General features: G+C 32.6%; 1 protein-coding gene across 1 annotated transcript in view; it reads left to right on the forward strand.

The window, feature by feature from the left end:
- The window catches only part of LOC145280029 (patched domain-containing protein 3-like), a 127879-nt gene extending 111716 nt beyond the window's left edge, over positions 1–16163 (forward strand). The window contains exons 13-18 of the mRNA XM_080131689.1: positions 1140–1292; positions 1956–2081; positions 4668–4812; positions 9524–9645; positions 10936–11130; positions 15863–16163. Of these exons, the coding sequence (XP_079987815.1) occupies positions 1140–1292; positions 1956–2081; positions 4668–4812; positions 9524–9645; positions 10936–11130; positions 15863–16024 (903 nt within the window). The 3' untranslated portion in view covers positions 16025–16163. The remainder of the gene's footprint in view (positions 1–1139; positions 1293–1955; positions 2082–4667; positions 4813–9523; positions 9646–10935; positions 11131–15862) is intronic.
- The last annotated feature ends 7307 nt before the right edge of the window (positions 16164–23470 follow it).

A 23470-nucleotide genomic window follows, 5' to 3' on the forward strand; every position in this document is an offset into this window, starting at 1 on the left:
TAGTAGCAGAAAACACAAACAGAATTGTTAAAATTCACAACCCTCTTTGCAACGCAACGATATTCAATACTCTAGTGTCAACGAAAACGAAAGACCTTTTCAAGACCTTATTCAACTGAACTTTACAATAGAAACATCATGGCAATGTAACAGAGCGTGGATGCACATATGGCAGCTGTATAAAAATGACCAAGCCAGGTTCAAGGTGATGTCATGGCAAGGAAGAAGGAAAATGATTATAAAAAGAAGAACGTGTGCACAGACCGGGGATCACATTAGAAGGGGAGCGATATTCAAAAAGTATTGGGAATCATGTCAGAGAAGAACAAAAATAGATGTGTCCAAAAGTGACAGGAAAATAAAAAAAAAAAAGTTTGTTTTTTTTGTTTTTTTTTACATGGAAGTCACCACTTATCAAAGCCCGGAAGCCACTCAGGGATAAGGGTTATTGCGTGTACAGTAATCAATGGGATAGTGTCGTAGTAATCATTAGTATTGGAGATTTGATAAAGTGTCTTACTTAAGGGGGGAGGTTTATCAGGAATTTGTTTATGTTGGACTTGAAGACATCCAAGTTGTAGTCAGGTGGGAAACAGGCAAACGGAACAGAGTTCCACAGGCGTGCACTTCTAAAAAAGAAGCTTTGTTCCTGGAATCTACGTTTTGATTTAGGCACAGAATGTCTTTAAAAGAACGTCAGTTATTTCGCTAAAGAAGAAAAGAAAGTCGAGTTATTCCTCTGGTCTGGTTTCCTTGCGATGGTGTCTACGTGTGTAAACGTGTGTAACGTCACAGCAACAGGCCAATCGCGTATAAATGCTACTAGAAGTAGTGATGATATCAACGTTTGAAGTCAACTTGGACAAAACATTCAGACTGTATAGAGATGGACACACTTTCTGTCCTTTTACATAGCTTATTGCACTTTGCTTTTTTTTTTCTTTTCTTTTTTTGGGGGGGCAATAAATTTGATCTGATTTCATCTCATTAACATTTGTTCTTGAATTATATTTTTTGCCTTGATATGTATCAAAAGAATAAAAATTCATTTATCTTGAAAAATATAAGAGTTTATATTAAAAAAAAAAAGAAAAAAAAAAGAAAACAAGCATTTCTTTCTTTCTTTTTCTTTTTTTTAGAATTTCAAAATTGCTGTGAAGAAGATAAAATACGATGACCTTTCCAATAAGCTCAAAACTATGGAAGATTTGCAGTCGCGGATTTCCACCTATTTTAACAAAGAAACATGTTTTGCACACGCCAGCAAATATTTACAATGGAGTATCAACAATGTGAGTGGTTTCTTCTGCTTCAGTATTTACGACTTGTGAGATTATCGTTTAACTAACGCTAACGGGACCGTGTGGAAATTCCGCGTTGCCGTCCACATCAGTTTGTAAAAATTTTACTTAATAATAATATCACTTCTTTTTTTTTTTTTTTTTTTTTTTTTACTTGAAAGACACCACTTATCAAGGCCCAAAGGCCACTCGAGGATAAGGGTCAATGAATGTAAGGTGGTAGTTTATTAATCGTTAATGGTGTAAATTGGTTAGAATTTGATTATTTATGGGGACGGCTGAATAAGAACTTGTTTACATTGGACTTGAAGGCTACCATGTTGTACTCAACCAGCAAGCAGGACAGTAGATTATTCTCTATATTTCTTCTATGTCTAGTATTTTAACATCACCCTACATTGGGGAATGGGTGCCTTTTTCTCTCCATATATGGTCAAGATGAACATAATTGCCCGAACACTCAAAACAATACAAGCATTCATACTTCATCTCAAAAATTCAGAATTGTTTATTTTATTGAAAGAATTTATTTAATTTTGTAAAAAACATAATTTATTTGATTTAAATATTCTAAATTTTTTTTGTGTGTGTGTGTGTTATTTAATTAAGCTACAAAGGCTAAATATTTTTTAATTGATTTTGTTATCATTTCAGATTATTGAAAAAGAACTGCTCCGAAACATCTCGTTGGCTTTTGCATCCGTATTGATCATCACTCTGATTCTAATTACGAATGTGCGGACATCATTAATGGTTGGATCCAGCGTTATTCTTACTATGGTACGTAATCTCTTCATTTTAGCTAACCATTTTTCCAATTCCAACCATGATAAAAGGGATATAAAATTCCGGATATTTGATATTTCTTTTTATACGTTTTCCTGCTGACACATATTTTGAACCGCCATCTTTGACAACAGCATTTTGAATATGCGTTTTCTTGAGAACACAGTGGGTTGAAAATACAAAACTAAGATGATGCTACTGGATGACAATATACTGGTACGATAAAATTGACACCTAGGACATATGCTGACTATCGGTACCCACCTTAATATTTAACATCTGTATTTATGAGGATTTGCCCTAGTAACTCGTTTTATTATTGGAGAGAAATCTGTTGAATTAAAATTAATTTTGGTAATCTATATATCTATAGAAGTGAGAATGTGTGTGTGTGAGGACACTTCTCAACCTATATACTCAACGAATTTTTAATCTGCAGATTGAAATTTGGTATATAGGGTATTCAGACGTATGGAAAGCATTTTAATTGGTTTCCATCCAGAAAAAAGGGCTGCTATAGATAAAAATTGAGAAATTGGTACTTGTGGGGGGGATCATCTGTTTGTCAACTGGGGTTTGTATTACTGTACACATAGATTCGAAAAAGTTGTCAAAAAAACAAATATATAACAAATAAATGTTATCAAATGCAAGATAAGTTACTTTTCTACCTAACTGGATATATTTTTCGTGTTTTTATTCAATGTAACATGCTTATTCAGCTCGAAAAGCATACAGTGTTTACCGATGTATTGGAAAATTCAAAATGGCGCCCGACACTCTCTTTAACACGGTAAGTTCAGGAAAAGATGTTATAAATAATAAACTAGGCAAAATACTGTTAGAAATTCGCTCATTATATGTCACCGTGACATAAGTTGACATATATTCGGTGTTTTTTTTAATAGTATTTTGTCTAGTTTATTATTTATAACACCTTTTCCCAAACTTACCATGTTAAAGAGAGTGTCGGGCGCCATTTTGAATTTTCCAATACATCAGTAAACACTGCATGGTTTTCGAGCTGAATAAACATGTTACATTGAATAAAAACAAAAAAAATGTATCCAGTTTGGTAGAAAAGTAACTTATCTTGCCTTTGATAATATTTATTTGTTATATATTTGTTTTTTGACAACTTTTTCGAATCTATGTGTACAGTAATACAAACCCGTCAACTGTTTCACGAATGCATGCACAAATCATTTACATGATAGCTTCCTTATGTTAAGAATAAGTAGTGTTGAAAAATCGTGTCAAGCTGGCCTAATGGTTATCGTACTTGACTCACTATCTTTAGGTTTTGGTTTCAATCTCAGCTCGAGCATTTTTTTTTTTTTTTTTTACTTACAAAAATTGAACAGTTTAGAAAAAGCATAATACTTGCATGCACATGTTTCAGTTTTTTTTCCGTTTTTTTTTGTTTGTTTTTTTTACTCAATTATTTTTTTTTATATATGGAATTTAACATTACTTTTAATACTGGGCAATGCCGGGTACATCTACTAGTTATGTCTAGAAATGCTCCCCTCCCCCTCCTTTTTTCACACACATTTTTTCATGTATTATGTTTCTGTTATGTTTGTTGAGGATGATGGCAACAGATGACAATATCCGAGAGGAAGTAGACTGCTATCTAGGAGATTTGCTAAATGTCAGTAGTGGATGTCAACTCAATACAACCACAAAGGTGAAAGCAGCTCTGTCAATGACAGATCCACGATCGGATGAATCTGCAACGTGAAAGTTAATAAAACTCAACGCATGGGGTGATAAGCTGATTAAAGAAAATTGGAAGGTTCTATTTATAGACACTGGCGGTAAAAACGGATCAATCAAATGGAGCCACGTTCTGCTAGCAATCAATCAGAATCCGGAGTCACTCAATAAAACATACTGGATATTTTAGAATTCCCACATGAGAAGGAATTTTGCTCTTTGTCTGCAAAAGTTTTACAGTTCAAGACTTGTACAGATTAGCTACCTATTGAAAACTATTTTTCATCTCAGGACTGATATAGATTAGCTAGTCATTGGAAACTGTCAAACATTATTTTTTATTTATTTATATATTTACTTATTTTTTTTTTATTGTTGAGCTATAACGACAAATGCCGGTGATTGTATGGATCGACTTTGTAATTCTTTTTGATAATTGCGTTTCTTTTACAATTTTCATATCTTGCTTCAGCAATTCGGAATCTTAACTCATTTGTCTAAAGGAGGTAGCTCAATTTTTCTGAAGTAGTGAAAAAAAAAATTTTTTTCTTACAATTACTTAAATGTTTTATTTAAGAAAAATTACAATATCGTCGCGGGTTACATTTTTTTTTTTTTTTTTTTTTGTGAGTGATGTAGTTTTTTTCATTAACTATTATGTAGAAAGTAAGAAAGTTTTATAACATCACTTATAAAACTTTCTTACTTTCTACAGAATAGTTAATGAAAAAAACTTTTTTCTAAAGTAAAACAGACTTACCTCCCTTAGATCAACGAGTTGAAATTCTGAATTGCAAGTGTTTCAATGGCCACAATTTCAAAACGATTTTTGGTTGCTGACAGTTCTCTCCTTATTTTCAGATAAACATTACTGGCAGTTTGTATTTGTGGGGCATTAACATCGAAACAACCTCGTGTGTAATACTTACCATTTCGGTTGGCCTCGTTGTGGATTATTCCGTCCATATTGGTCACACATTTATGACAGTTGCCGGTGAAAAGAATCGTACGTACGAAATTCCAATCATTCATTCTTCATAAACATCATCATATAAATAGTTTCCCTCCTGTTTAGATGAAAACAGATTCATTTAGAATAGGGTTTCCTCAATGGGGTTTGTACTGCTCACCAGGGAAGCGCTATGAAACTTCAGGTGGGCTGATGATAAATTTATTGTATAGGGAGTCCTTGAGATCCTTGGAGGTGGGGGGGGGCGATGAAAGACAGAGTTCCTAGTAACATTTTTGGCTAGGAACAAAGTGTAGTATCTGTTCTGATACTACACTTCGCCTTTCCTGACCTCGATTAGTGCAGTAGAAATCCTTCTAGATTGAGGCAATTTTTATTTTTACTCCTATCCAGAGTGCCCCTTTTTGTGGAGCTGGATTTCCCCACATAAAAAATCGACCTTGTGTCTAACTCTGCCCATGTGGGGAGGCAAGTACATAAGAACATTACTAGGATTTGTGTGGCCTTCGGGACAAGATCACAGTGTGGTATCTGTCCTGATGCTACACTTTACCTTTTCTGTCTTCGGTCAGCGGAGGAGAAATCCTTCATGACTGAGGCAATTTTTATTTTCGTTCCTATCCAGTGCCCCATTTTGGGGAGCTGGATTTTCCTTACATTAAAAATCAACGTTGTGTCTAACTCTGCCCATGGGGAGAGGCAAGTAAATAGACACATTACTAGGTTTTCTCAACCCATTTTGTTTTTAGTTGGAGGGGGGGGTCACAATTCATGTGCATCACACTTATTTTTAATTGGAAAAATGTATTCAAGAATCACACCCCGTAATGTTGAAAAAGTTATGTGAATATTCAATTATTTATTTTCACTTTAATTATCTCCTATAACTACTACTACTACTACTACTACTACTACTACTATCCTTATTATGTAAGGATGCAGGTAGAGAGGGGGCGGTAGTAGGTATCCTAGTGTTACCGAAAAAAGGTTGAGAAACCCTGATCTAGAACATCATAAATATAGGGTCGGGTTTATATTTTAAAGGGAAGTAACTCTTGCCCTTATCTAGCTGGTTTCAAATATTTTGAAGAGTTACCCTCCTTGCATTCCTTTCTTTTAAGCAAATACTTTATGGACGTGTGTCGGACAATGCTCTTTGATTAATGCCCGTTTCTACAATTAGAAGTTTTCTTTCAGTTGTAAATATATTAATAAATATTATTGTTGATTTTTCATCGAAATTTATTTTCATATATTGGTCCTATGTCTCCCAATATAACTTTAATAATCGACATTCAGCTTTTTTTTTTTTTTTAATAAATTTTCCTTGCTTGATATTTTCTGTAAAAAAAATAAGGGAGCAAAATATTTCTTACAATAAAAACATTTTTTTTTTATTAAAAATATACATACATATTTCGTACATATACTAAATTCTTATGATTATATTGATTGGCAAGGCCTCGTGAAAATTCTGTGTTGTACATCAATTTGTATAATTTACTGTCAATAATAATATTCTAGTGTAAGTTCAACCTAATTAAAAATACAAGAATATCCTTATTGATGTGCGTACCCGTCATGGAACAAAAATATCATGTTCCAAAAATCATATAAATAGCTGAAACTACTATCAATAATTTCCCCCACTCTTTATCTGTGCCTAAACCTAAACGTAAATTCCATGAACAAAGTTTCTTTCTTAGAATTGCACGCCTGTGGAACTCTGTTCCATTTTCCTGCTTTCCAACTGACTACAATATGGTCGTCTTCAAGTCCAATGTGAACAAATTCTTGATGAGCTATCCCCTTAAGGAATCCAATTTATCAAATTTCCACTATTATCGATGACTAACATGTTCCCCTTGACCATTGTACATTCATTAATCCTTATCCTCGAGTGGCCCTCGGGCTTTAATAATTGGTGATTCTTTGTAAAAAAAATTTTTTTAAATAAATAAATAAATAAAAAAAAAAATCAAATTTTACAATTTTTCCCAATTAATAGTATATCATAATCATTGCAATGTCAGGAGTGGTGCGTTGAATATGCAAGATTAACGTCAGGGGTGTGAGGTCCGTTATAGAAGCATTGATTTAATCTGAATAAAATAAAATACACATCAAGTGTGTTTGAAAGCCAAATTTCAAAATTTTGACATTTCAAAATACAACCGCTTTTCTTTCTCCAGCTTTACAACGTGGCAAGAAAGAAGAGAAAAAAACAAACAAACAAACAAAATACTAAGGATGGAGTTTGACTCTCAAATCTATATATATATCTATAAAAGTGAACGTGTCTGTCTGTCTGTCTGTCTGTCTGTGTGCCTGTGTGTCTGTCTGTGTATATTTCCCTACGCAATAACTCTGGCAATTTTTAGTCTATAGACTCGAAATTTGAAATACCGGGTACTGAGATTTGGGAAAATCGATGTGACGGGTGTCAGCCAGAAATTTGGCTGTTAAGGGGTCAAATTTCAACGATTTGACCTTTAAGAACTCTACCAAACTCCTCCGACAATTTTGGGTCTAGACACTTGAAATTTTAGATATAGTTTCCTTGAACCTGGATCTAACTTAATAAAGTGATTTGAGCCCGAAACTATAAATTTTAAGGGGTCATAATAGGGGTCAAAGTTTTTAAAAATTAACCATTTTTTGTTTTTTTGCTTTTTTTGCACAGCATACACCTCCAAACACCCGAGCAACGCCGGGCACCCCTGCTAGTATATCTATAAAAGTGAACGTGTCTGTATGTCTGTCTGTCTGTGTACATTTCCCTAGGCAATAACCCTGTCAATTTTTAGTCTACAGACTTGAAATTTGATATACAGTGTACTGAGATTTGGGAAAATCGTTCTGATCCGTTTTCGGCCAGAAATTTGGCTGTTAAGGGGTCAAAGTTCAACGATTTGACGTTTGAGAACTCTACCAAACTCCTCCGACAATTTTGGGTCTAAACACTTGAAATTTTAACTTACTTACTTGATTTGAGCGCAAAACAATAAATTCTAAGGGGTCATAATAGGGATCAAATTAAAAAAATTGACCGTTTTTGTTTTATTTTTCTCAGCATACACCTCCAAACACCCGGGCAACCATGCTAATATATATATAAAAGTGAACGTGTCTGTGTATCTGCGTAAATTTTCCTATGCTATAACTGTCAATCTTCAGTCTACAGACTCCAAATTTGATATACAGGGTACTGAAATTTGGGAAAATCTTTGTAATCCATTTTCGGCCAGAAATTTGACTGTTAAGAAGTCAAAGTTTAACGATTTGACCTTTGAGAACTCTACCAAACTCCTCCAATAATTTTGGGTCTAAACACTTGAAATTTTAGATATAGATTCCTTGGACATGGATCTAACTTAATAACTTGATTTTAGCCCAAAACAATAAATGTTAAGGGATCATAATAGGGGTCAAAGTTAAAAAAAATGACCGCTTTTTTTTTTTTTTTTGCTCAACATAGACCTCCAAACACCCGAGAAACGCCGGGCTGAAATGCTAGGATATATATATATATATATATATATATGTAATATGTAATATCTTTGATTTTTGTCTGATGTACTAGTCTTTAGACGGAGGTACTTTTTTATGCTTGTTCAGTATAGTGCACAGGTGCAAATCAGCAGTTCCAAATAAATTGAAAGAAAAGTTTTTGATATACTTGTGTATCAAGCAAAAATCGGTATCTACACCAAAAATCAAGAACAATTATCAAGTAAGACTTTAATTAAAAATAAAAATCAATTTATGTTTTTTCATTTATTTTTTTATTAGAATCCTTTTGATATAAGATGTTTATACATTTATATAAATGTATAAACTGCTCATCTCAAAAGGATTTCGATAAAAAAAAATGAAATAATATAACATTCGGTATGGATTCAATGATGGAAGACCAGATGAAAAAAAAAAAAGAAAAAAAGAAACTTGGATACATAAGACCAAAAATCCGACCCTGATCACCTTTTTGGGGCCCATGACACAGTGGATAGAGACGTTGAATCTCTATGGTTCCAGGTGAGCATTGTCTGAAGATAGCAGTTTCAATCCTACCCAAAGCCAGCCAGAGGCTGAGTTGGCCAAAACGTGGTGAAACGACAACAGTTATGGAAGGCAGTAATTACTGAGGACACAATTACGAGACTCAACATTCCTATCCCTTCGCAGTTGACCACCTGAAGAAGCCAGAGGAGGAGTTGGCCAAAATGTTGTGAAACAACTGGAAGATGAGGAAATAAATAAAAAGATAAATGTAAAAAATCAGTTTTATCGTATTTTGCCGATTCGCCATTACATTGATAACAGTAGAAATCTTGTCTATCAGGGGGAGATAAGTCAGTTCGCCATTTAACAAAGTAATAATAAATGGCGAATTGGCAAAATACAAAACTGATTTTTATTTTTAATTAAAATTCTACTCAATAATTTTTTCCTAATTTTTGGTGAGGATATTTAGTTTTTGCATGATACATACGTATACCAAATTGTTTTTACTTGGAATGCGATTTTCACCTCTGCTTCATACTATATTTCACCGTTTTTGAAATCTTGATAGCAAAATATTTTTAAATATTCAAAATCTGTTATTTCTATAATGCATAACACTTTAGTCATTTTATCTCAAATGTTATCTAAACTTTAAAACTTATTTGAAAAATAATCAGTTTTTGCATTAACTCTTCTTGACTTGTACAAAAAAAAGAAAAAAAATGTTTTCTTTCTTTTCTAGATCGAATGATTGTGACGGTAAAAGAAATTGGTCCTCCTGTGTTTCACGGTGGATTTAGTACTTTTATTGCTGTTCTTCCTTTGTCAGTAAGCATCACGTATCCCTTCCAGACGTTTTTCAAAGTAAGTCTTTCATTTGTATCTCTCTTAACACAGTTGCTTGCAAAATTTAGTTAAACAATATCTCTAAAAGTCTTTCAATTTGTGCAAGATTGTGCTATAGCATGGATATTTTGAATACATTTTCAAGTCTATTCAGTAAAAGTAGGCTTTCTTCGGTCCCATTCAGTAAAAGTAAGCCTTCTTCAGTCCCATTCAATAAAAGTAGGCCTTTTTTGGTTCCATTCAGTCAAAGTAGAACTGCTTCAGTTCCATTCAGTCAAAGTAGAACTGCTTCAGTCTCCTTCAGTAGTAGTGGGCCTTTTTCTATCATAGCTGACTATATTTTGTATTTATCACCCTTCTTTTTTTTTTTTAAATTTTCTAAAATATAAACAGGTTTCAGAGATTTGTTATTACCTATTCTGACGAAATAATAGTTATTAAATGTTTATACAATATTCATTGAATAATGATAAAATAGAGACTGTTGGACATACATGTCTGAAATTTGGTGGAAATTTGCCTTAATTTTATTTGTCCCAAATAAGGTTTGGTTGCAGAAAGGATTGCAAATTTTATTAATTTCATAGATAACACTTGATGGGGTGGAGAATGTCATCCCATATTCAAAGACTATAATCTATATATTAGTATGATAACATATGCATGTTTATTTATTTTGTGTGTCATGCTTACATGAAAAGCAATTCTAAGTGACTGTCATTTAATTGTTATGGACTTACATTTCTTGTAATGAATAATTTCACCAATAATTCTTCATAAGTTTTAATTTCAGTTTCGATTATAGCTGATGGCAGTTAAGTCATTTATTTATTTTTTTTTTTTATAAATATTTTTACCAAGAATTTTTCATGAGTTTCGGTTTTGATTATAGCTGAAGGAATTCAAATTATATATATATATATTCTTTATAAGTTTTGGTTTCAGTTTGAGTTGACACACCCAAGTAATATGAATATATTTATTTTATTTTTGAAATCACAATTTCATAACATATAAAAATTGACTCTGTAATAATATATATGAAATCTGCATAAATTAAAATATCATATTTAAGCATATTTTATAACCATGTTATGCCGGGCTTTCCCTGCTTGCTTAGATAAATACTTTTGCAGTTTTAACAAAAGAACTACAATAATATCAGGGCGTCTCCATTTACACTGAACCTTCACCGAATGCCAACGTCAATATATTACATATGAAAGAGTCTGCTGTGGAAAACATGAATTAGTTTAATTGGTTTTATTCTTTTTAATTCAATATATTTCCTGCTCCATTTTGTTACAGATATTTTTCCTTGTGGTCCTTTTTGGTTTGTTTCATGGTCTTATCTACTTGCCTGTGTTACTCAGTGTAGCCGGGCCTGCTCCTTATCCAACAGCTACCGAAAGAGAAATCACAATTCTGACAGTAGTGAAGACACCACCGAAAGAGAACGCTAAACAAGGCATAACCAATAAGGGAATGGTTCTTGAAGGGGAGGTAAGAATCTTTGCCTTTATAAATAACCAACCGGAAATAAATATACGTTTTTTTTTTTTTTTGCTTGTATTTTTTTTTTTATAACTAGTAAATTGGACTTTTGGAGGGACGGGATTTTTGCTCTTGGAAATATCTTCAGAAATATTTCCACATGTTTATTTTTGTGCGTTTTTATTAGTCACAATTGAAATTCATATTTCAAGTAAAAAATACTTTGATGTATTTTAGTGTTATGCTGAAATAAGTAAAATATTTAAAAAAACAAAAAAAAAAACTGATTAAGTAGAAGATTAAAAAATCAATTTTATCATAAATTGCAGTTGCTTAAATAAAAGAATGACTTATCTCCCCTGCTTTACGAGAACTTCTGGTACTTCTGTTGTTTTCAATGACAGATCGTGAAAACAAGATAAGATTGATGTTTATTTTTCATTAAAAAGTGCTACCCAATCTTCTAACCGAACAAGTAAACATTTTTTGGTTATTTTACTTATTTCAGCATGACACGTAAGTACATCAAAGTGTTTTTATAGAAACACAAATTTTCAATAGTGATTTATAGTAAAGAAGCACCTTTTCTTAATGAATATTCTGAAAATATTTCTTTCCTGTCATTCAAGTAAAATACAAATCAAAGTGAAAAAAATTATGCTATCTATCTTATCGACTATTTCTGTAAAAAGGAAAATGTTATCCTAGAACGCTACAAAACGACTGTCACTTTGTAGCCTTGTGGTGGATCTAAGAAACCAGTTTGTTGCATAACTAGACGACAATTCTTCATTTCATAACAGCTCAAGTCTTGCAATTCTGAATTTTAGAGATGAGATATGAAAGTACATGCATCTAAATCGATCTTCTAACACACTGTTGCTTTCATCGAATGGATCAGAAATTGACTGTGTTGACGACTTCAAATACCTGGGAGGCTATTACGAAAGCGAACATGATATGAATGTTAGGATCGCGCTAGCATGGAGTGCATTTCATTCTTTGGAGAAATTATGGAAATCTCCAATCAAGAAAGAAAACAAGACCAAGGTCTTCAAAGCCTAGAGTCAATCTTTTTGTACGGCTCAGAATCATGGACGCTAAACATATCACAGCGAAAACATCTCGATAATAATTATACAAGAATGCTTCAACTTGCCTTTTTTTATTTTTTATTTTTTTTACATGGGGTTCACCACTTATCAAGGCCCGAAGGCCACTCAGGGATAAGGGTTATTGCGTGTACAGTAATCAATGAGATAGTATTGTAGTAATCGTTAGTATTGGGTGTTTAGATAGAGTGTCTTACTTATGGGGGCAGCTTGTCAGGAGTTTATGTTGGACTTGAAGACGTCCAAGTTGTAGTCAGGTGGGAAACAGGCAAGCGGCAGAGAGTTCCACTGGGGTGCAGTTCTAAGAAAGAAGCTTTGCTCATGAAATCTATGTTTGGATTTAGGCACAGATAAAGAGTGGGGAAAATTATTGACAGTAGTTTCAGCCTGACGGGTGTTACAACATATCCTGGAAAAATCACCCAACAAACAAGTCATTGTCTAGTTCCCTACCTCGTGTTTTCAATATTGTGAGACAGAGACGTCTACCACTCGCCAGTCATATTACTTGCCCTGATAAACCAGCAGGAAAGCCCCTACTTTGGACTCCAGGTGCAAAAAGAGGAGTTGGACGTCCATGTGTAATACATTATTGAAAAGGAAACTAGTCTGGCAGGAACTGAGCTAGTTGCTGCAATGGCCAACCAAGAACTCTGGCAATCGGAATTTGTTCACGTTTCACATATGGCTACTGGCATTGGATGAAACGACAACAATAATGAATGTTTGTTTTGTTTTGGTTTGATCTTGCATTCCTTAGAGTTGTCTCCCTTGCATTGTTTTTAAAAAAATAAAATAAAATAAAAAAAAAAACACGCGTGGATATCTATCCACCGTTTCGTAAAATTATTGACAATTAACAAAGATTCAGTTAAAATTGAATCATAGGGAAGTCTTAAAAAATATCTTAGTGATCTCTGAAGATTGAACTTTTTTTTATATAATTTACGGACACACCCTCAAACCCACGGTCTGAATTCTTGCAATGCAGAGCTAACCTCCTTAGATGAAAAAAAAAAAACAAAAAAACATTGATTTTACACCTGATGAAAGCCGTAGATAACAATGACCGAAACGTTGTATCAATAACACCCAAGATGAGAATTCTCCGAATAACCAAAACATTACAAGCTCAAGTCTTGTTGACACATCATTGCATCTCAGCAAATATTGAGAAATATTTTAAACAGCCAGATTTTAAGAAATGTATCTAAATCAATAAAATGTAAACATACAAGATGTGTTCAATAAGTTTCCAGACTCTTTTTTTTTTTTTTTGTACAGCTATTTAAAATTGTAAGACTCTTGAAATTTTAGTATGTTATTGTTATACATTTTATGAGATGACTGACTAATTTGTATAACAAAATGAATTCATTAACAAAAATTACAGTGTATGTTGCGAAGTTTCTCTCACTGAAGGAAATGTTGGGTTGGATATGGTATGTAATCGATGAAATAGATTGAATTTTCAGTCATAAATAACAGACTGATTATTGCAGTAATAGACTGGCTAGTTAGAATCAAATATTGCTTTTGTAGTATGAAAGCTGTCAATGACAAACTGAGAAATAAACCGGCTTCACTTTATTATATAGAAGATAAGAAATATATACAATATATTAATCCATGCAATATACTTATCACTATATACTTATCTCTTCAGCCACATCAGCTCCATATTTAGTGTCTCTCAAGATTTCACTATGCTGTACTGCTGGGCGAAACCAGTAACATAATCACTTGCAAATTACTTAAAACTTAGCTGACAGAACGAGAGCATGCTACCAACGTGCATTAAATTATAAGAAAAGGATTCCATTTGGAATGATACGCAGATTCCAGAGTCCAAGATACACCTGAAGAAGGTCAGCGGTTACATTGGCCAAAATTTTGTAAGAATAATATTAAGATTATTATTCCCATCTTAAGTAAGTAAAATAATATAACACAAACTATATTCTCATGTTTATCAACATACTAGCAGGGAGACTCGACGTTGCCCGGGATTTAATGATGATCAACAAATATTTCACATTCCTATATTTTTATTGTCATCGAAATCCATGAAATCGCCCAAGAGGAAGCTTCACATGCCTCCATGCAGTAACTTAGTCCAAAATATGTTATTCTACATTGCACTCTAGAGAACCTACTGTTTCTTTTATAGAATTATTTTATATAAATTTCTTTCCAGTTAATAAAAAAAAACATTAAGAAATTTACATGTGGAGTTTGAAACTACAGACCATGTCATGCAAAAAAGCAAAAAAAAAAAAAAACAAAAACAAAAAAAAACACGTAAATTTTCAAGTCTTATAAAATCCTTTGCAGTTAATGAAAAAAAAAAAGTTAAGAAATTTACGTTCGAAGTTTGAACCTACAGACCACGCCATACAAAAAAAAAACATGCTATCAACTTACCCACAGTTGAATTTTCACAGCCCATTGTTCTATCGTTGTTGCTAAGCGACGTCATGGAAAAAATGGCTTTACCAATGATAAATAAATTAAAATAACAGTTTCGATTATCAATTATCGGGGGGGGGGTATTCTGAGACAAAACATAACTAAGATCACTTCTAGACTTATATACTAAAGTTCTGTGAATTTTAAAGAAAATCTGTTCAACCATTTCGGAGTCTATAAGGAACGAACTCACACACAAAGTTGCATTTATATAATTGTAGAGATAGAGATCACAAAATCCAAATGTTGAACAATATTCACAGTATGCAAATCTGAATATATTTGATACTCAACAAAATGCTAAAATAGTGCAGTAGTCCATAAATTTGCTTGTGAGTCAAAGACTGTTGAAAAAAAAAAGTGTTCATGGGAAACTTTTATTACATAGAAAATAGAAGAAAAAAAAACAGAATATATGAGAGAAGTGTTCTTGATTAAAGTTGTTTCTGGATATTTGTCGTTGACGTCTTCATGAACAAATTTGTAACAAAATATTTTACTTGTAAAAAGTGTGCAATCTTACATTTTTTTTTTTTTTTAATCAGATTGATGCAAACGTTTTTGCTGATTTAAAATTTCATCTTGGAAATGAAAAAAAACGGTGTTTTTTGAAAATATTTATAACAATAACGGCGTTTGGTTTCTATTACTTGATTCCATCTGTCAACGAACGTATAAATGCCTTGCTTGCAAAATTCTTTAGGTTTTGATGTAAAATGTGAATCAATATTCAATCTCATTTTATAATGTTTGGTAAACCTTAAAATAAGTGATAATCCGAGGGAGTTAGGTTAGGAGAATATGGAGGATGGAGGTAGGACTTCCCAATCAAATTCTCCTAAAAGATCTTTGGTCAGTAGTGCTGTATGAGGTCGAGCATTATCATGATGGAAGATGACTCCCTTTATATTGACTAAAGAAAGTCGTTTTCAGGTCAACATAATTGAGAATATTGCAGAAAATATTATGCTTTAATAGTCTGAAAGAAAATGGTTATAAATTAATCACGATGATATGTTCAAGTAATAACAATAAATTAAATTTAAAATGCCCTTCCTACAATTCGGCAAAAACTTTAGCACCAATCTGATAAAATAGGGAGCAAAAGTGAAAAATGAATGAATTCTTTAAACATTTTTGTTTCTATTTTTCTTTTTCAGGGTGATGGGAAAGAGTCAATGTCTGGTTTAGAAACAAAAATACCTCAACACCAAAACGTGGAAAATGGAACTTTTTACATCGACAGTATTTCCAGAAAAGTCACATTACAGAAAGTCAAATCTCCAGTTCATGCCCTAAAATGGACTCACAAACTCAATTGAAGAATTAAAAGGAGAAAAAAAATAAACTGTTGGTCCTTCAATGCAAATGCTGAAAAAAAGTGCTAAATAAAAAGTTGCCATAAGTCTCTGTAAATAGAAACAAAAACTAACTATATATATATATATATATATATATAATTTTTTTTTTTAATCCTTTGAGACAAGGCTTCATAATTTGTGTATCCATTCTTTTTGCAAGCTGTTATTCTCATCTTCATAGTTGTTGTTTCACCAGGTTTTGGGGCCCATGGTGCAATGGATAAAAGCGTTGAGTTTCTACGGTTCCAGGCGAGCATTGTATGAAGATAGCGGTTTCAATCCTACTCAAAGCAGGCCAGAGGATTAGTTGACCAAAATGTGGCGCGGCAACAACTATGGAAAGCAGTAATCGCTCCTCATTCATATCTTGTTGCAGTTAATCACCTGAAGAAGGCCAAAGGATGAGTTGGCCGAAATGTGGTAAAACAACAACAACAACTATGAAGATAGATAACAGTTTGCAAATAGAATGAATACAAAAACTATACATATATGTGTGTGTGTGTGTGTGTGTGTGTGTTTTTACAAAAATTCCCAGTGAAATGTCTTTATTAAGACTGTGATAATTGAAAATGCGTCAGTTTATTTGTGAAATCAGTTCAATGGGATCCCCATACATGTCGGATTTCATTGTTGGAGACAAAACTTTCTGTTGACCAAAATTGAGAGAATGAGAAAATCTGACTTTCATGTACTTGTGATATTTGTGAGCTGCATATGTGCATGTGTGCAATTTTCATTCCGACAAAAGAAATTAATTATATATATATATATATATATATATATATATATATATATATATATAGTGGAAATGGTAATTAATAAAAACTGAAGAAAGTGCTCAATACTGTTGTAGAGCAAATATGCGTTTTATTTTTTATTACCGTATCTTTCTGTTAAGTTACATTATTGTTTCAGCTACTTGGCCGTTTTTTTGACCGTCTGTAGCATCCTCAGACTTTTTCTGTAAAAGTCTGAGGATGCTACAGACGGCCAAAAAAACGGCCAACTTAACAGAAAGATACGGTAATAAAAAATAAAACGTGTGTATATATATATATATATATATATATATATATATATATATATGAACAGATTTTTTTTCTTTTTAACTTAAAAAAAATTATTTTTCTTCTGGACAAAGAAACCAAAATCATGTGTCATTGTTTTTTTTTTTTTTAACATTCAAAATTAAATTGTTATTTTAAATACTTTAACTGAATTAAATTCAAACATTTGCTCCCTGCCTTAAAAAAAAAAATCTAGTGAAATAAATATTTATCAAAGTTTTCTTTGTTTCTCTTCAAAATGTAATTGTAAAGGCTTGAAATTTCACTTCAACAGAGGAATGCCTGCACCAAAAAGTTTTCATATCGCTATTATTATTTAATTTTGTTTTAAACTTACATTTCACTCCAAAACAGGCAAGTTGATACTGCTATGTAAGGAGCTACTGTGCATTTAGGGACGGTACCTATAGCGACATTCTAAGTAGGGAGTTGAGCAACAAGATATCTGTTCACTAGTCACTTAATTTTTTGCATGCTAGTACAGTCGAGGAAACAGGATACAGAGAGAGAATTCCAAAGTCTAGCAGTTCAAGAGAAAAAACTTTTAGAGTAAAAGGCTTTCCAACATCAGAGGATTTCTATAGTGAAAGGGTGGAAGTTTGCTGCATGTCGGGTTAGTTGGACACATTTTTGATCTTGTTATTACTTATTAACTACTCTACAGTTTCCACATGAATACAGAAAGCTTCCACCTACTTAATTTTTTTTTTTTTGGGGGGGGGGGTTGTTGGTCAGTTCAAAAACTTTCTTTTTCATTACAGTTCTGATTTTTGAGATGAGGGCTGATTGTTTGTATTACTTGTATTCATCGGACTATTGTTCTCATCTTGAGTGTTATTTGTGCAATATTTTAGTCAGATTGACCATCCACAGGCATGTTAGTTGTTGTTAAAAAAAAAAAAAAAAAGAGAAAAGTTACTGGCTCCATTGATATTTTTGTATTCTTTGAGTTAGTCTCTATTTTATGGTTATTGTTTCGCATTTGTGTTTCTTTTTCTTTTTTTTTTTTTCATTCTTGATCAAACTTTCTATGTTCATAGCCAGCTAGAATAAACATTTATTTAAGGACTAGCGTGGGAAGGATGGATGGGGGGGGGATGCACCCCGCAAGGCTGGGTCGTAAAATACACTTAAATATATTTTAATTCATGCAGATTTCATATTTATTATGACAGAACCAATTCTCTATTAAATATTATATTGTACCTAATATATAGTAATGATTTCAAAAGTTTAAAAAAAAAAATTTACTAGAGTACCATCAGCTAAAATTGAAACAAAAACATTTAGCACTCCAGCCGCATTTCCTACCAATGTAACTATCAAGAGATAGGTAAGAAAGATTTTAATATTAAACGACTTGAAGAAATAAACTGAATTTCGGCATGCGCAGAAAGTAAAAATGTCAAATTGAAAAGAACAGCTTGCATTTCAACTAGCCGATATATGTCTTTATACATTATTCGTCCATCCAAACAAAGATTTTGCTTGTCATAAACCATCCTTGGTGTATGATTACTATTTCGTGTTAATTTCAGTGTTATGTGATGAGTAGTTTAAGAGTTTAGCAGTTAAATATTTTCAGACAGACGCACATACATCTTTACTGTTATATATATATATATATATATATATATATATATAAATCAAACCTAGTCTTATTTTAGTCTTTTTCACTTATTTTATAGAGTTTCTCTGTCATTTTTTAATCCCTTTTTCATTTTGTTCCTGGTTTTTGTTTAAATGCATCTCCTCCTTGTTTGTGAAATAAACAAAATGGCCGCAACACGATCAATATAATTAAAATTTGATTTTCTATTAAGCACTATTCAATGGTTTTTACTTTTGGATATTTTTAACCTGCAATATATATATATATATATATTGGTATTTTAATTTTTAAATTAAATTCTATTTTATTTTAAAGTAGCCTTGGTGCCCGGCGTTGCCTGGGTGTTTGTAGGTGTGTGTGGAACAAAAAAAAAAAAAAAAGAAGGAAAATCGCAAGAACAAAAAAAAAAAAAAAAAAATGGTAGTAAACAGGCAGGCTCAAACACGGAGGAGGAAAAGAAAGTTAAAAAATAAATAAATAAAAACGTGACATGTTAGCTGTTGTGCCCATCGCAAAACCGGTAGTGACGTAGGTTTAAATTAAGGCTAGACAATCAAAAAGAGGTGATGACTTTTGAAAATATCAGCGAATAAAATGATCTCTCCCTGTAAAAAAGTGCCTAGTTGAGGGTGAAGGAATTAATGTTTTTGGCCAGTTGTTTGATTTTTGTTGTCCGAAGGGTCGAGCTTCAAAATGATACCGATCCCGTGAAAATCCGTCGCCTCTGTCAAAAGTTTTTGTGAGACATACATACATACATTTAAACAGACAGGTGAGATTTATATTGTAGACTAGCGAGGGGTACCGGGTGTTTAGAGGTGTGTGTGTTAAAAAAAAAAAATGTTTTAGTAGGATTGAACCCGGAAGCCTTGACGCGGAGGTGAAAACAAAAGCCAACCACTTAACCATCTCGGCCACAAGTGAGAGAAATTGGTTAGCGTGTTAAGCTAAGGGTTATAAAGTGAGTCAAATAGGTTTGATTGACAGGAAGCCGCTTAATGAGGTCATCGCAGAAGCATTACGATGATGTGGCCGTATTTTACTTACTGCGGGACAGCTTTTTGGGGTTTGTTTACTTTGTTTCAATGCGAGGCAGTTTTCATTTCCCCAAGATGATGGTGGTAGGAAAACCAGCTCCCCATTTAAAGGAGATTGTCCAAATCGAATAGCAATTGTCTGATATAAGGAGAAACTCCATATTGATCAAAAGCTGATTGCTTTCTGGATGTTCCGACGCGAAAGCCGAGAATACAAACCGTTTGAATTTAGTTTCACTGTATTTATACTAAAAAGCCAAACAGACAGGCGACAGAGCAAAATAGCGCAAATCTAATAAAAGTCGATGTAAATAAATCTAGACACGACGCATATTCGCAAATTGTAGATATTATTATTCAGACGGTATATAAAAATTTCTAAGACATAGTAACCCCGGCGAAAAAAGCCTTTGCGAGACATACATAAAATGATCACACACATTTTGCCTTTTATATATATAGACTAGTGAGTGGTACCCGGCGTTGCCCGGGTGTTTGGAGGTGTGTGTGGAAACTCCCGGGGGGGGGGGGGGGGGGTTAAAATAAAAAAAAATGTTTTGGTAGATAAGTATGAGGACCGAACCCGAATCCTTGAGGCAAAGTTGGAAATTAAAGTGTGAAAAAAAAAAAAAAAGTGCGACGGTTTTAACCATTGGGCCACCGCAAGATGCTAACGGAAACACATTTGAATTTATTTAATTACTTGGATTTACCAGGTGCACGTTTTAATGACTTAATGAGGTCAAGTTTGACTGGGATAGTATTTCATTTAGTGCGGGGATGCTTTTTTTTCCCCAAGATGTTGGGGGTAGGGAGAAACAGCTCCACTTGTCTAAATTGAATAGCAATTGTTTGATATATGGAAAATATTTCCACATTGATCAAACCTGATTGCTTTCGGACATTTCCGCTGATAGACGGAAAATACCACCAGAATTAGTGTCGCTTTTATTATAGGAAAAAGACTGATCTACATGCGGCAAGTGACAAATGTTGAATATTTATCTTCCCGAAGTCGAGCAAATTAAATAGACAGGTGAGCTCCGTTGTAAACTCTGAGATATTACGATTTACATGTGATATAAAAAGTTTTAAAAAGTTGTTAGGCGACCGACCGCTTCTCTGAAAAAAGCCTTTTGTAGACACACAGAAAAAGCGAACACACATACGCACACACATTTCGCTTTTATATATATAGATGAATGAATACTACAGAATTCTTTCGTATTTTTAACACTTTTTTTTCTGGTTTCTGTTTTTCCTATTTCTTTTTAGTTTCTCTTCTTTTTTTAATTTTATATCGCTACTTTATTACAATCCAATCTTTACGACGATAGGCATATTGTTGTTGGCTCTGCAGGATTAAAGATCTGCCCTTCAATGAAAATAAATGTAACCTTGTATTACTCATTGAATCTACATAAATAATCTTTTCAAAAGTGTTCAAAACATTTGTAGATATTTTATAATTAAAACTAGCAGGGAAACCCGACGTTGCTCTGGATTGAATGATGATCAACAAATGTTTCACACTCCCATATTTTTATTGTCATCAAAATCAGTGAAATCGCCTATTTCTTAATCAAATTGATTGATTGCCTTCTCTAGTTGAGGACTGATCGCGATGCACCTGGAAGATTCACATGCTTCCTTGGAGTGATTAGTCCACAATATATTGCACTGTAGAGAACCTAGTTGATTTTATAAAATTATTTTTATATATAATGGCTTCAATTTAAATTTAAAATGAAAAAGTCAGGTATCATGGTGCAATTGTGTTTTAAACAAAAACCTTTATTTTGAATGCGCCCCTGTCATATAAAAGAACTTATTGTTGATTTTATATGTTGGGCCTTATGGTTTGTATGGTAATGAAACTTCTCAAATGTATCCGTGATGTTAGACTATGTAAGATGTCAACTTTGGTCAAAATAACCTTGTTTCATCTGATTATTTTGATTATCGATACTTATCGAAGACATTCCAATACAAAACCTATCTAAGAACACTGCCAGGCACATAAAGTGAAATTTTATATAAAAATTGACCCAGCCATTTTAGAGTCCATAGGGAACAAACTCAGACACACATACAAAGCTCCTTTTATATAATAGTACAGATTATATAAACATCAGAAAATCTGTGGATCAATCTATCTTTCAATGTTAATCGCCTCATCAGGGGTTCAACAAGTTTACTTATGAGGATAAAATACACGGTATATCAAATTCAAATGCTGCAGAGACGGGATGTATGAAAAAACAAAATGGAAAACAAATTAAACACAGGAAAAAATTATCAAAAATAAGAGATTTATCGGTTTCGTTCAGATCAATGAACATTAGAAAAAAAGTGAAGATTTTAAATGTATTAATAAATTTATAATCATTGATTTTCTTATGAAGACGTTGATCTGAATGAAACTGGTAAATACAATTTTTTTTTTAATGATTATATATTCTCTATTGATTATTATATTTTACCCAATATATAGTAATGATTTCAACATTTAAAAAAATATAACTTGGATGCCATCAAACCAAAACATAGCTCTCCAGCATTATTCATTACCATCTGATTTAAGTCCACATGCATATCAAAACTTTAAAAAATAACATAGTAATATAGTTTAAAACTAATATAGTTTAACATATAAATGTATATTTGTGCATGCATAGAAGAGCACTTTAAGTTGGCTTATGCCTGCCACTTCCAATTTTTCAATTATGACTCCTTAGCAGCTATTTGTACCAGTTAAACCAAACTGAATTCATCCCACAGGTCCAAATCCCCTGTATATCATGTAAACCAAAAATTGACACAGTTTGGTAGAAACTGTTCCGCATACACAAGGTCACTTATACATATATATATATATATATATATATATATATATATATAATATACTTTTTGTTTTACATAAGCATTAATGCATCACTACACATTCATGAGCATGTTTCAGTCAGCCAGTTATTAGTAACTAGAGACCTCTTCAGGTGATATTGTTTATACAAAAGCTTTGTCCATAAACTGACACAGTTGGCAAACTGACTAGAATGCTTACTAATGCCCTAGGAGACTGCGGTTCAATCCTTGATCAAGTTATATCAAAAAAACTCCTAAAATGTTACTTGATGCACCTTACTAAACGCGTTATAAGATTAAGATCAAGAATAAGTGGAATAATCCTGGTAAAGAAATGGCGTTCTCTTCTACATCTGTGTAGTTGTTAATGAAAAAGGGGCTTTCAGATTACCCTCGATTATGGTTGATCACTCGAATTGAAGAACAAAATTTGGGGTTGTATTACAATCCAATTTTATGAGTATTGGATGATTGACTGTTTCAGCTGCCATTTTTTTTAAATATCTCAAAAAACAAGCAAAATAATTTGACAATAGTTCAAAACTTATGAGAGTCATGTTGTAATGCCTACAAATTCCCATTAATAACTCAGAAGTGATTTTCTTTATAAAAATTAAACTATTTGATCAATTTACATGATTTATGGAATATGATAAGTTTTGTTTCATCACAGGTACGTGCATCGTACAGATTTTTCTTTATTAATATAGGAATAATTCTAGACAAGAACTGCCTTTCTTTATTTTAGAGTTTTAGTTTAATTAGATAAAACTCTGAGTTATTTAGATAAGACAATTATTTTAAAGTTAATAATGGAAAGGAA

The sequence above is a fragment of the Euprymna scolopes genome, chromosome 7, assembly GCF_053919585.1.
Source record: "Euprymna scolopes isolate OS-2025 chromosome 7, ASM5391958v1, whole genome shotgun sequence".
Classification (NCBI taxonomy): Eukaryota; Metazoa; Mollusca; class Cephalopoda; order Sepiida; family Sepiolidae; genus Euprymna; species Euprymna scolopes.